The sequence below is a fragment of the Diadema antillarum genome, unplaced genomic scaffold (assembly GCF_040938485.1).
Source record: "Diadema antillarum isolate AM-2024a unplaced genomic scaffold, OU_Dant_1.0 seq00001215_RagTag, whole genome shotgun sequence".
Classification (NCBI taxonomy): Eukaryota; Metazoa; Echinodermata; class Echinoidea; order Diadematoida; family Diadematidae; genus Diadema; species Diadema antillarum.
The window spans coordinates 50,007-64,899 of NW_027272007.1; the positions used below are offsets into that span (position 1 = coordinate 50,007).

At 40.1% G+C, this 14,893-nt stretch overlaps 1 protein-coding gene across 1 annotated transcript in view; it reads right to left on the reverse strand.

Annotated features, from left to right (window-relative positions):
• Positions 1-9,542: 9,542 nt before the first annotated feature.
• Positions 9,543-14,893, reverse strand: part of LOC139744858 (high-affinity choline transporter 1-like) — a 90,872-nt gene continuing 85,521 nt past the window's right edge. Inside the window, exons 8-9 of the mRNA XM_071655269.1 lie at positions 11,783-12,000; positions 9,543-10,449 (exon numbers count right to left, since the gene is read on the reverse strand). Coding sequence (XP_071511370.1) covers positions 9,784-10,449; positions 11,783-12,000 — 884 coding nt within the window. The 3' untranslated portion in view covers positions 9,543-9,783. The remainder of the gene's footprint in view (positions 10,450-11,782; positions 12,001-14,893) is intronic.

The window sequence follows — 14,893 nt, forward strand, 5'->3', positions numbered from 1 at the left end:
TGTTTTGTTTTGTTTTATATTTTTGTTTTTGTGTTCTCAAAGCGGGACGTCGTCTTTTACGGCAAGGGGTTTTATGACTTGCAGCTTTGGACGATAAAAGTTTTGCTTGGCTAGTGCTAACGGTTTTAATAAATTTACTGTTGCCTTTGCTCGTTGCAATCTCTTCAAACGTGCCGTGACTTATCTTCAACAAAACCACAGCGAAGATGTTATATTTCGGACAAGAGAGTTAAAGGAAATTGTCTCTCTTTCGTTTTACCTCATCCTAGCATTTCAGAGTGCATTAATTTTATCGTTACTTCAGTCATTCTAAAATGACTCTATGACTGAATATCAAAAGTTACTTAAATTCAACAGTATATAATTTGTCTCTGCTTAATTAGATTTTAGTTGCAAAAGTCTGAAGCAGTTGGTATATGTGTGGCTTATAATGTTTGCTGTAGATGGCGGTCAAAAACAGAAGAAGAAGAAGAAGAAGAAGAAGAAGAAGAAGAAGAAGAAGAAGAAGAAGAAGAAGAAAATCGAACGCTACTTCAAGCTTCAGGGACTGTGCTAGGTTATTTACCTTTCCAGCCTTTCCAGCCTTCCACGCCCAAAGTGACACAAACTATGCGAAACTGCGCTCTTGACTCGTGTCTCGCTCCTAGCCTCAAAGGACAAGTTTACCTTCATAGACATGTAGGTTGAGTGAATGCAGCAATATTAGTAGAACACATCAGTGAGAGTTTGAGGAAAATTGGACAACCCGTTCAAAAGTTGCGAATTTTTAAAGTTTCTGCTCAATCTCGGCTGGATGAGAAGACTACTATAGCTTGTGATGTCACGTGTGTACCCCAACGATATAAAGAAAGTATAAAGAAAAATCAATATAATTTCATTTTTCTCGCATAACAAAAGAATACTTGACTTCTCTCTTTCAGAAGGCAAGGGGGATGACATAACCCTTAACATACTTTTCATGTATATCAGTAACAAGTCGAAGAAATGTGCACTTTATTCAAAAAGTAAAGTTTTGTGAAATTCTCTTTTTAATTTCCTTATATCGTTCTACGCATGTGACATCATACACCGTAGTTATAGTCTTCTCATCCAGCAGTGATTGCGCAGATACCTTAAAATTCATAACCTTTGAATGGATTATCGGATTTTCCTCGCGCTTTCACAGATGTGTTATAATATTGTTGCATTCACTCAATCAACGTGTATATGAAGATGGACTTGTCCTTTAATTTACCAGACTCAGGGGCGGATCCAGGAATTCCGTAAATGGGAGGCTCCCTTGGAAAAAAAAAAGGGGGGGGGGGGCGCACGCGCCCCACCCATTTTTTTCTCTTTACCTCTTTTTTACACTAAGAGGACTAAGCCTGCAACAATTGCCATTGCCATTGACTTCAAACCATGGAGCTATAGCTCAATGTTGAAACGTACCAACACGACAGGTCGCCGATGAAAGGGATCAATCCTGACCGCATGGTCACACACAAAAGTCGAGTTAAAACCCTATAGATAGAATTAGCGACTGAACGTCATAAAATCGACAGTGGTTTCAGCTCGCTGACCATACTCCTGCTTGGGTCATCACTGACCGTTGCCCAAAACGAAAGGGACAAGCCTCTGCTCTCGCTGAAAATGGAGACGACAACTTACTGAAAAGTTTTTAAAGATATATGCATATTCAGGGATGCGAAGTAATGAAAAGGCAAGAGATGAGCATCTTATGCTTCATTGTCGAAGAGGCGTAAAGAAAGAAACAGTGGCAGATAATCTCATTTCAAGGGATTCGATCCAGACGGGTCATTGCACTAATCTGCGCGAACTTTTGTTGAACCTATCCTGCAAAGAACAAGGGCGCTATTCGAGTCTAATGACAAGGTCCTGCGATCCGACGTGCTTCAAGGTCCCCGTACACGGGGACAAGGAAATTTTCAATGCATGTTTCCAGAATACGGCCTTGCAAAGAGCTGCGTGGTCACTGGACACTATCTTGCCCAGTCATGCGGTTTTGCTTTGTTTTGTCTTGTTTTGTTCTATTAATCCGCCAAACGAGCCCTGTCTATTAAACGGAATGGAAAATATCGCTGTTGCTGGAACTGCAGAGATGGATCCAACAACACCTATCGACTTTTCTAATTTGCGTGTTATAGTTGCTACCTATGTCACTGTTCCCAGAGAAACGTTATAAACCCCGGCCACGATTTTCATCTTGCGCCCGATTTTGATGAATAATGTTAGCTTGATTTCATTCCTTTGCCCTATTTATACTTCAGCACGGACTAGCACTGGACTTGAATTCAAAGTCTCCCTGATTTCTGCACATGGCTCTGAAAATATTTACACACACACACACACACACACACACACACACACACACAAAAGCGCGTGCACACACACACACCCACAAACCCAACTTGGGAATTACTCTTGCCTTTTGAGATGAACTGCATTTATCTCGCTAATTATTGCTCTATGGAACCTTCTTGGGTTTTAATGCGGTCCCCTGGGAGCCCTTTAATGGGTGTGATGTGATACAAGTATGCTGAAAAACAAAATGGAAGGGGGGGGGGGTAGTTTACTATCAACACAGACGAGCACATACAGTGGCAGAAATATAAACCGAGCACACACTCACACGTACACACACACACGTGCACACACACACGCAATGTTGTGTGACCCGTGAAAATATTTTCCGATTGCAAGACATTTAAGTGTATTCATACTATACCCCTATCCTTACAGTTAATTTGGCTTACTAAGTATATGTATAAGAAACAATGAATATGGAAAATTTCATCCAGGAAGCAAACATTATATTACAGGGGCGGATCCAGGGGGGGGGGGGGGTGTTTCATCAATTTAATCAGCGCTGACAAGCTGTCAGTCCCTGACAATTTCAGTAAAATCCTTGGTTTTGACTGGCTGAGAAGCTTTGGTCACTGACTGTTACTATGGTGATTATAAGAGACTGACAACTTGTCAGCGCTGACAACTTTGATGAAACGCTCCCCAGGAATTCCATAAAGGGGAGGCGCCTCTACGAAATTAAGGGGGGGGGGGGGTGCACACGCCCCCCCCCCCCCATTCTTATTTCTTTTGTGCACCCGGTACGCCCCTATGGATCCTCCACTGTATCATGAGGGCATTTTTGAGCCATCAAGCCCTACAAACTAGATTTTTGTGGTTTAATGCTATTTTTAATCCTATTTTTTATGCATCGACAGTGTTTCATAATAAGGTGGAAATTCTTTCCATTTGAGTCCTTCGTTATACACTTTGTTCTTTTCAAATGCAAGATTTCCAAAAAGTCTCGGAATTGTTGAATCAATATCTGCTTCCTAAATTGGCAACACATAAATTCTACAAATAAAAGTTCTTGCTTCTCCCTCAAATCGGCAGTTTGTTGTACATTCTCTGTTCTTGCACAGAGTCGACAAATCAATCCAGTGTAAGCTAATCTTTCTCAAATATAAGATACACGATAAATTCTGGCGGGTATTTCATGAAGCGTTTTGGTCAAATATTTTTCTGACAAGCTGTTATAAGCTACTGAAATCCTTGCATCTGATTGGCTGAGAGCAAATTTGTCCGACCAATATGTCAGACAAAACGCTTCATGAAATGCCCCAGAGGTGCCAATCTAGTGATAATGTGACGATTGTTTCTGCTGCAAATTCACCCAATACCTTCCAATCCTGGTTATAACTTGTAAAAACTCACAGATTAGACACTTCTGACTTCACTAGATGCCTGCTACAAGCAGTGGAAAACATTTAAGACGATATTAAAGCAGTATTATGTATTAACATCTTTTCTAGTGGGTCCCATTATGAGTTAGCACTGACAATCGGCAGTCTTACCCAGTATCATTACTACTGAACAATTTTGAAACTTAGGAGAGCTTACACCAATATGGCCATACACACTCATGATCAACAAAAAACAACAACACACAAACAAACAAAAAAACAAACAAAAACAAACAAAAACAACCACACAAACAGACCTGCATGCAATTAAACCTCGTGTGCATCATGATACTGTACTCTTAAGCCATTCATCTGGGAACATTTCCATAAATGTCCATCAGTCATAGACTTTGCAAGTAAACAACACCAGATCAAGAAAATATTTGGGAATGGTTGACATTTAATCATTTTTTTTCTAAACATTTGTACATAATTGAGCCCTACAGGATTTCATTATTTCATTGATGCATCTCCATCGGGACACGATCTCGTAATATAAGCCCATAAAATCATTCACAAATATGACAACTTCTATCAAACAAAATATGTGGAGCAGTACATATTTTACACAGAATACAAAACAAAGAAAAAGTAAAGCTACACAGAAAAATGTAAGTACTGCATACAATTATCACCAGTTCATACAAAGCACCCACACTGATCTTAATCTTAACAAATGACATAACGAGAAGTATAATACATGTAAAATGGCACAGACTAGGGTGCGATGCTCTTGCTATTGACACTGTTACTACCAATATTCTTCAAAGTTCCCAGGGAAAGGGACATTTTTTTTTCTCTCAGAAATATTTCCCTTTTCCAGTTAGACATAAAAACAAGACAACAGTGTTAGTAGTGTGTATCTGCATCTCCTATGCTAAGAGATGCATTTGTTGATTTGGAACAGGAAGCGACCATAACTTCAAGATTTTTATCACCGATTTACTCGAGAAATATGTCTCACATGGAGGTAAAAATCTGACAAAACTCACAAACCACACTTTATTCCAATGTGGAATGTCTGTAGCAGTAGATCATGAACAAAGCATGTACACATGTTTGCCTTGGGATGCATGAAATCTTTTCAAACACGTGACCATTTACTTACGAACATTTTAATTGGCTTCAAACATGTAGAATAGCAGATGGATAGCAGCAGTGAACCACACAAGAAAACATGCGAATGATACTGACCCCTCGTGGTTCACCCCAGGTGACGAACAATAGTCAGCAAACAGTATCAACCAGGCACCAGTGTGCCATACTCTTGAATAAATGAACCATGCAGCTGTACCTCACCATCAGGCATTTACAATGTATAGTTTCAAGAACTGACCGCACACTGACTCTAGAGGGCATCTGCCAGTTCATGCAATCATGGTCAATGGTTACAAGAACCAGTGTTGCATATGTGCGCAGAAAATTCAAACACCAAGTGTCAAACTCCATCATAAGTCAGAATGTGTCCTTAACACACTGACATAACAACACTTGAACTGCACTTGCTTGTAAAGACCAGCATAAGCAAATGCACCGCAACCATCACAGCCAGATTGCATGATTTTTAATCTAAGGAACCTGTTACGTCATGAGGCCCATGAAAATTGAAAATAGATTTTCAATATGATATATACAGGTTGTATGTATGTATAGAAAGAATGTTACTTGATTTATCACATGGATTCCTTCTCGATACATGCTAACTTGGAGGTAGGAGCTGTAAGAATGGTTTTATTTTGGTCATATATGAAGCAGAATGGCATGTAATGTGTTTACTTCGCACCCACGTCACATCCTTCAGGGTTTGAGGTAATGATACACTAATGGGCCCACACCTACACTTGTAACCCATTACCATGTTACTTGATAAGGTCACAGAAAGTAGGAGCAAACTACTCTGGGGTGGTTTGGCTAAAGTTTGACATCTTATTTACCTCCAGTCCACTATAAAAGTTCTAGATTTTTTTAAATTCTTTTTTTTTTTATTGTGAAACTATGTGGTCATTTTTGAAGAAGTATGCTAGTATGGTATTTCACGTTTAATGCTACATTCATATAGCTTCCATTTTGCATCGTATTTTGCCTTTCCATATCTCTTCCCTAATTCTATGGGGAGGAAAGACAGCAACACTTAGAAGAGGTACATCATCATCATTAGGGAGCTTTAGATTTTCGACGCGCGGACGTTCAAAGGAAAAAACATGTTCTGAGCTTGCGCAGTAGCGCGCGTAAAGTCAATCTATTTTTAGCTTGCGTCGCCTGAGTTGTTTACTACGCGTACTGGGCTATTTTCACGTCCGCACAGTTTGCGACGTAGAGAGCTTCTTCATGCACTGATCATGGGGGCGCGATTTTATTTTTTGTACGTTGCGTCCCAGCGTAATCTAAAGCTACTTTTCCACACGACGCAGGGAGAAGAGAACGTCCAGTGCAAGCGTCGGCTCAAACGTCCGCGCGTCAAAATCTAAAGCTCCCTATTATCTCAAATTAAAGGCATGACACGATTATGCCATTGCTTGTATAAAAAACAGACAAAAGGAGAGGTAGACATATAACGATTCAGTTTGGCGATATGTGGTCTGTCTCAACACTGGGAGTAACAACTTCACAGTTTGACACGCAAACATGACGCTCACGGAGCTTGTCAGAACCATGCCAAGACAAACGCATGCGTACATTCACACAACGTCACAGAAACAGTGTATGAGCAAGAATTACCACACACTGAAGAATATCAGCTATTAAGTCTAAGTCACCTAAAAAAAAAAAATGAGTTGCACATGTTGAGTTACCTATACGTCTACACTGCACTTTTCTTTTGCCTGTGTATTGCTGACGAAAGACATGCAGTCCCACAATGGATGATTGCCACTCACATCATTAACGAGTGCAAAATTTTTTGTACAGAAAGACAAAATATCAACCACGTAGAATACAGACTGACATTTGTGGATTAAAGAGCCATCTAAGACACAATACCAAAACCTTGCTCACATACAAAGAGCAGTGAAACAATTTTTGAAATCATCACATTGCTACTTTGAAAGATTTTTCTTTTCTTTTTGATAGCCTACATCCCAATCCATGAGAAAATAAATAGATTTTCAGAAAATTGGCAACAATTTGTGACGCGGCACACTTCTGACAAGACGAGGAGCTGATGTCTATACACCTTACAGCAACGTCATCTACAAATCATTATGTACATTTTACAATTATTGCCTTTTACATCAAACTTTCTGGATGATTAACTCCATTACATACCAAGCAACATTGTAATTGCAACATCTCTTTTGCATATTCAGACACTTTTGCGATACATATTTTGGAAATTTCCACAGGGTTGACTTTTCACACACCACTTGCAGGTAATATAAATAGCTACAATTTTTCGTGTTATTTTTGTGCTTTTTCTTTTCGTGCACAGAATAAGATTCTCCATACAGTTTACTGAATATACCTCTTGGAGAAAAATCACTATATATAGAACACTGGCATCTGTACAAAATATATACCTCCACTGCTATTCTGTTGCATGTAGTTTGTACAAACCTACAGTTGAACTATCTACTACTCCCTCCTCCACTGGAAAGGAAGATCTGCTCACTCGACATCTGTGTAGAACACCGCTGAAAATAGAGCATACACCAATCCCTGCCTGTGGGACTGTGGTGCAGCTTGTGGAAGGAATGTTCACTGTCAGTCTCAATTCATCTCTCCTCTCCCTAAATTTTGATCCCTCTCTCCAGTACCGGTGGCATCTTTTTTTTTGCCACAAATCCATCTCACATAGTTTGAGGGCAATGGCGGTTCAAAAAATTTGGCATTTATCAAAGGCTAAAACAGTCTCTATTAAACTTACTTTAGCATAGCAAACAGCATCAGCCAAACCTGTATGCCTCTCTTTTGACATTTTTGCTGAGACCTTTCTAATTTATATTTGTTTGTCTTAAACATTTGAAGCAAAAACTCACTCTTAGAAACATTTATCATTTGCCCTAAGAGTCTATTTTCTCTGTAACTGATCTGCATGCAGGGCACTTTTTTCCCCACACACCTATTTCATTACAACCCTTATTATCTGTGTCAGCACAAGTCAGTCTATCTACTGGAATAGCTTCCAAGTCATTGTTGAATGCTTCTTTCAGTAAAAGCCTGATGGGCAAAGAGTAACAACTTGCCACTTACAGACTAATCAAGCAGCAGTCAACATGTTCACATAGACGTTGTCATCATTAGAGGTTGCTCATGTTGTGAATCCTCAGTGAAACTGGGCCTGCAGGTCTACATTGTCTATGAATGAATGAATTACAAATGAATGGGACAGCGGAGAAAAAAAAAAGAATCCCAGACAATTCTTCTAACAATGATATACAGCAAAGAAATGAGGAAAGTTGGGTTCATTCTGTCTTAATGAAATGGACCAATCCAGAGTGAGTCACACTGTGCCATGGTGGCACCCTCAGGCAGATCGATGTGCCAACATATATCAACTTTTCACATGGATCAACATTTCAAACTATTTGGTTAATGCAAAGTCACACAGCACTAACCAGAGTCTAGCAAATTCATTCACTTTTTTCTTTGTCATGCAGTCATTAGAAAGATGAAACTGACAACGAATAAGAGTAGTTTGTCAGACACATGTACAGGTTAGGTGGATATTAAGTATTTTTGACTTTCGCTGAACTGTATAGAAGAACTCCATACAAACACGAGCACTTTTTTCTTCACTAATTTCACACAAATCTGCATAGATATGAAGTTTCCTTTGCAAAGTTCTTGAAAGGGGGAGTGTGTCATAGGACACAAGCTCCTCCTTTACAGCCAGTATCCTGTCCTCACGAAGTTACTCCCACATGATATCTGGAAGTCAGTCCGTCGCGTTGGCAACCCTTCAGGTTCTTTGGTGCAGCACCGAAAGCTTCACAGTGCTGGTTGATGACAAGAATGTCCTACCAAAGGTATCAGCAACAGCTGTCAGTCTCTTGCAAGTCTCTGCCCCACACCTGATGGTACCCTTCCTTTTCACTCTTTCACTTCCCTGTGGCTTCCCTAATTGCAATTTGGTACCAGGAGGGAATAGACATGTGACAAACCAAAAACTCTAGGATTTTCGACTATTTGTCTGATTTGAACGAGATGGTATTTAACAAGAAATGAAAACAAAAAAAAAAATCCTCGTGAGTGAAATTGTCAGTGAAGAGTTCATACATTTCTGTTGAACAGATTGTTGGGAATAAGAATTTTCCATTAGAAATTGTGTTTTCTGTTATCCAATCCAAACTGCCTCACTACGTGTGATGTTGGTATTTTACTGGCAAAAGAAAAGTAGAAAGGAGGAAAAAAAATGGTTTCCACCTGTAAAAATAACACAGGGCTGCATAGTTTGGTCAGATTGTGTTCTGCTGTGAATGATAGCAATAATCGTGTCATGTGACCATGACACTCACATGATACTTTGTCTATTACCCTCCATGTCAGGTGACTTGCCAGTAAATCCCTGCCCTGGGGCAGCAAACAACAGACTGGAAGTGATTAAAACAAAAAAACAAAACTCATAACAAGCAAATGACTGAATGATGATAAAAAAGGGGGCCTTATTCTCCCGACACAATTCATGGGGATATGATTACACCATCTAAATGTATCCATTACCAATATGGAGCATACATAATTATGCTCCACTGCATGGGTACTGTAAAAGTGGAAATTTTCGCGGTGTTCAAATTTTCGCGCATTTTGCGCAACCAGAAACTAGCGCGAAAATAAAAGCACGCGAATATGTTTGCTTGCCATATGTGCCTGTGCGTGATGTCTTGATTCCGCGGAATTAAAAACACGCGAAACTCTTCCAACCCGGCCAAGCGCGAAAAATTAGTCACGCGAAAATATCCACTTTTACAGTAACTTGACCCACGAATGCTTACATTCCCACATGCACACAACCCTTTACTACATGAACATCCTTTGACTGCTCGTTGAAAAAGCACAATCTATCTTCCCCTCTCTGCCTCTCGCTAGTCTATCAGTTCTGTTATTTGGGTGAGTCGGGCGTCTGCGGGGACTCTTCTTCCACGGAGTCCTTCAGCGGCTCCTTGGATATCGACTCCGGGATGATGCTGCGACCAATGTCCAGCAGCTTCTCGCGCTGGAGCTCTGGCATGGCGCCGGGCTGGATCCCGTCCACGGGGTTGGGCGGCTGCATGGCCTTCAGCTGCAGGTTCTCATTGTCCACCGTGTCGTACTTTTCGCGGTGCAGCTCCTGCAGGTTGACCACGCAATGGAAGATGTCGTACTTCCGCTGCAGGTGGCCCTTCAGGAAGAGGAAGTTGGTGAGGTACGAGACCAGGACTATCGTCAGGAACGATAGGGACATGGCGAACGTGCGGAAGGGGAAGAGCTGGCCATCGTCCTCATTGTACATCGGGTACCTGATGAATGTGGGGATCTTGAGGGTGGCCTCGCCCCCTCCCAGCCTCAAGAAGAGGCCAACAATGTACCCCAATAGCGAGCCGTACGTGTTGCAGTTCGTAAAGTACACCACGCAGAAGAGCTGCGGGAAGAGTATGACGTAGACAAAGTCCGAGCAAAGGAACCAGAGGGCGTAGACGGACTTGATGGTGAGACCCAGTGCCAAGGCCAGGGCAGTGATAACAATGATGGAGATGCGAAGGACCCAGAGAAGTTCATACTCTGTCGCCTGAGTGGAAGAAATACATGCAGGAGAGATGCTGTTATCAAAATCTGAGTGAGACCACTGGTAATCACTTACCTATCCATGAATTCTTCTAGAGCAGCAGCTTTACTATAGAGTGAAATTGTCATTGATTATTTTCCATATGAGTACAGAGACAAAGTGGCAATACTGCCCTTGACAAATCATCTAATTTCCTTTCATCGACTATGACTCTGTTCCACTAAAAAACCTTAAAAAACATGATTACGGGACTTGCCTAACAGAAGTTGCGTCATTCCCCCCCACCCCCCCCCCCCCCCCCAAAAAAAAAAAAAAAAAAAAAAATGTGAAATGAGCCAAGACCTTTCATCCCTGTCATTTCTTGAAATGAATTATTTTCTATCCTTCTTTTTTTTCACACCACAAAATAATTATCAGATAAATTCACAAGCACAAAATTGTGGTTGGAATATGGGTTTTAGCAAAGCTACAACGAACTGCAACCTTGACTGTCAACCTTTTACTACTATGATGCTGACCATCAGTACAAAATTATGGTATCATTGGAAATTCTGAGTTTGGGTTAGAAAATGAACTTTTCAGCTGAAGTCTAGTGACCTTGGTGATTCAAAGATTTTTTTTTTTGCCCTGACTGTAATAAACATAGCTACATCTTATGAAGCATACCAGGGCCAGGTAGATTAAAAATTCACTGGAAGGGCTTTTCTTAGAGGTACTGTCTACCAGTGGCAGCATGCAGTGATATAAAAAATGTTTGAGTTATCACATTTGATGCATATCTGTAAGTCAGGTGTATCACAAAACATCGTACCATACTAAAAATCCTCAATAAAGCATAAAATCTAAGTAGACATCACTATTTATTCTTAATAAACAATAACTGTACATGGTTTAGTCTAGAAACAATTTTATCATGATTATCGTTTACATTGTGCATATTTAACAATACTTAACATTGATTACACTGGTAAACATTTTTACATAGGTTGTTTCTATCCCTAACTCATATTTTAAAACTACTTTGAAGCACTAAAGCTGGGTTTTGTTTCATCTGCACATGGTAAATAATACCTTTAACCTTTTCTGTGCCAAGGAGTTGAATACAAACAAATTTCATACAGATACAAATGAAAGATACATATGAATAATTTATGTAGCACTCAGAGGGTTAAATCATGTGAACAAGATTTTGAGCACATGAACGGAGGGACAGATGGACGGACAGACGAGAGAACACATTGCCTCCAGCATCCATCAGAGCAGAGGACCAGCATGGGAGGAGCGAAAGAAGATAAACTAATCCCTCCTCCAGTCAGTGGCTGACCGGAACACTCACGGATTGCCTGAAGACGAGCTTGTAGACATTTCTGACAAACATCGAGCTGGCTGATAGGATGGAGGAGTCAGCGGAGGACATGACCGCGGCGGAGACGGCCCCGAGACCAATGAAGGAGACGGCCGGTGGGGTCAGGTACTGGACCACCAGAGGCAGAATCAGTGCCGGTTCATCCACTGGGTTGGTCTTGTTCAAGTCTAGCTTTGTTTTGGACCAGTCTACATCGCCAAGGTAGAAAGACAAAACAAAACAAAACGAGGGGGAGAAAGGGAGAAATGTCACTGATCATTAATGTCAAATGTAACACGCCACTGATAAGTGCCTTACTTAAAGATAATAAAAAGTTTTGGTACCTCAAAAGTTTCCCTGAATTTCCTTGTCTTGGTTTGTGTTTCACGTTAAAGTACGTTGTCTGTGAGAATTACTCGCCCCAAAGTGCTCTCATGTCTTTAATAGTAATCATGCAATAATGGTTTCGTACCAGAGCCGTCGCCGTACGGCGTCGATAAATATTGTACGAAACCACTGACTGTGACCAGCAGCGTGCAGCCCATTGTATGCATAGCTAACTGCGACCAGCAGCCCTATACACATAGCGTAATGGGGCTTCACATTGTAGCATTCAGGATCATGACAGAATTAGTATCGCGGGTAAATGGCAACTTCAAATCTAAAAATTTCTTCGATTTGAAGACTTACCAATTAAGTTGAAGTATTGAAAACAGGCTTCGAACAACGTTTGGTTCTGCCATTAGTCCCTTTCTTTTCGAATTGATGACTGAATGTGACTCGGTCGAGAGGACCTTGGGAGAGCTACTACACTGACTACTACGGCCAGCGCATGCGCACACAAACATCTTATCCATTGATGGATTTGAAATTTGTGCGCATGTGATGTGTTCGCATGCACTGGCTGTAGTATTCAGTGTATGGTAGCTCTCCCAAGGTCCTCTCGACCGAGTCACATTCAGTCATCAATTCGAACAGAAAGGGACTATAGGCAGAACCAAACGTTGCCCGAAGCCTGTTTTCAATACTTCACCTTAATTGGTAAGTTTTCAAATTGAAGAATTTTTGGGATTTTAAGTTGACATTTATCCTGCGATACTAAATCTGTCATGATCCTGAATGCTACAATGCGAAGCCCGATTACGCTATGCGTATGGGACTGCTGGTCGCTATGCGTATGGGGCTGCTGGTCGCAGTTAATTGCACGATTACTAAGACATGAGAGCACTTTGGGGCGAGTAAGTCTCACAGTGTTAGTTATATGAAAGGTACTTTAACCTGAAACACAAACTAAGACAAGGAAATTCAAGGAAACTTTTGAGGTACCAAAACTTTTTATCATCTTTAATTGGTACAGTCTCCTTGGTGATATCACAATCATTTCCCTAGTACTCATCATGAATTTTCTCACACAACAATCAGATATTTTGGTCCTAAGCTGTGGAATGAGGATGCTCCTCTTTGTCATGCTTCAAAGATGAATTTGAAGGAAAACATTTTCATTCATACACCAGTTCACCATATATCTGCAAATTTGTTTTTATTTTCTGTTTCTGTGTTGTCTCTAATGTCATTTGCATTTTTTTTGGTGAAAATTATATTTTGAACTTTCTTGGGACGAGCACTTGACAAGCCTTTGGCCTTCATTTGTCCCCCACATATGATATCACAGTCTGGCCTCTCCTTTTCGGACATGTCGGGACTGGCACTAATCCAGATAAGGGATTTGGTCGGATATGGGAGACTCAATAGTCAATACACACAGCAGCCGAGGAACAATCGCCTGCACCATGCCCTGATTTAATGAAAAAGTTTTCTGTCCATGCTTCTTGCGGTGATTTGGGGGTAGTGAATGTCTGAATGCACGTTATTTAGATGAAAATTCGACGTGAATGTATGTTAATTATTGTGAGAATACTATGTAATTTATGTGAGTGTCTGTGGGAACTTTGTTGTGTGAGTTTGAAATCCCCCTTTCCCCGGTAATTATTACATTAAAAAAAGAAAATCACGCCAAGATTGCATCCAGATAATAGAGAGATCCGGATAAAGGGAGGCTGGATAGGAGAGGTCGGACTGTATTCTGTTTTCTCCTACTATCTGCTTTAAATATACATATATATATATATATATATATATATATATATATATATATATATATATATATATATATATAAAATTAGTGATTCATTCTGTAGCAGTTATTGTATCATTGTCTTTTTTATTTTTAACAATATGTGAAATAAATGAACTGACTTTGACATTTTTTACCACCAGAATCATGATGTATGGTGCTATGTGATTGTACAGGCAAATACACATTATATCATTTTACACAGGCTGTGCTCAAAAAGCTGATGCCTGATATTTTTCTTTCTACAGACCTTGGTCATTTATAGTTAAGTTGTCATAACAGAGCTTATGAAACATGCAACTACATGTTAGCAGCAGCCTTCATTATTAAACAGTTTTGCCTCATTTTTGTTGCTAAATTTAATGCTAGATGTCTGACTTTCACATCATGTACAGCTGACTTTGATACAGAGAGTGAAATTAGACAAACAGAATGGTAGAAGTCGTATCCGGATAAGACAAAATCACAGGAAAGCGATTCAATTTTGAAGCTCCACATATTGTCACCACAGCAGTATTGGTCAAAAGCACACACTTACAAATCAAAAGAGTTGATGAAATGTTTCCCCTCCCAAGTTTCCCATTGGTGCAAATAATGCTTACAAACTTGCTTTTAGACAATTTTAGGAACTACATAACCTTTCCCACTAAAAGTTAGTATTGCTAGGCTATCATTAGACTGCAATAACTTGTTGCAAATGATATCTCTTATTCTTATTTATTAACCATCAAAACGAGGAATATTTAGTGGTGATTTTTTTTTCTTTTTTTTTTTACATGACAAAGGGAGGTGATGTAAGATGATGGCAGCATCGTCTTTGCTCTTGTGATTGATATCATTGTATAATGAAATTATGTGAAACTGAGGAATTCCACAACTCTACTGTTTTGGGTTTGATTATGATTATAGCTTGACCACTATCCCTGTCTCATTTCACTTTTTTTTTTCTTTTTTTACAGTCAATTTAA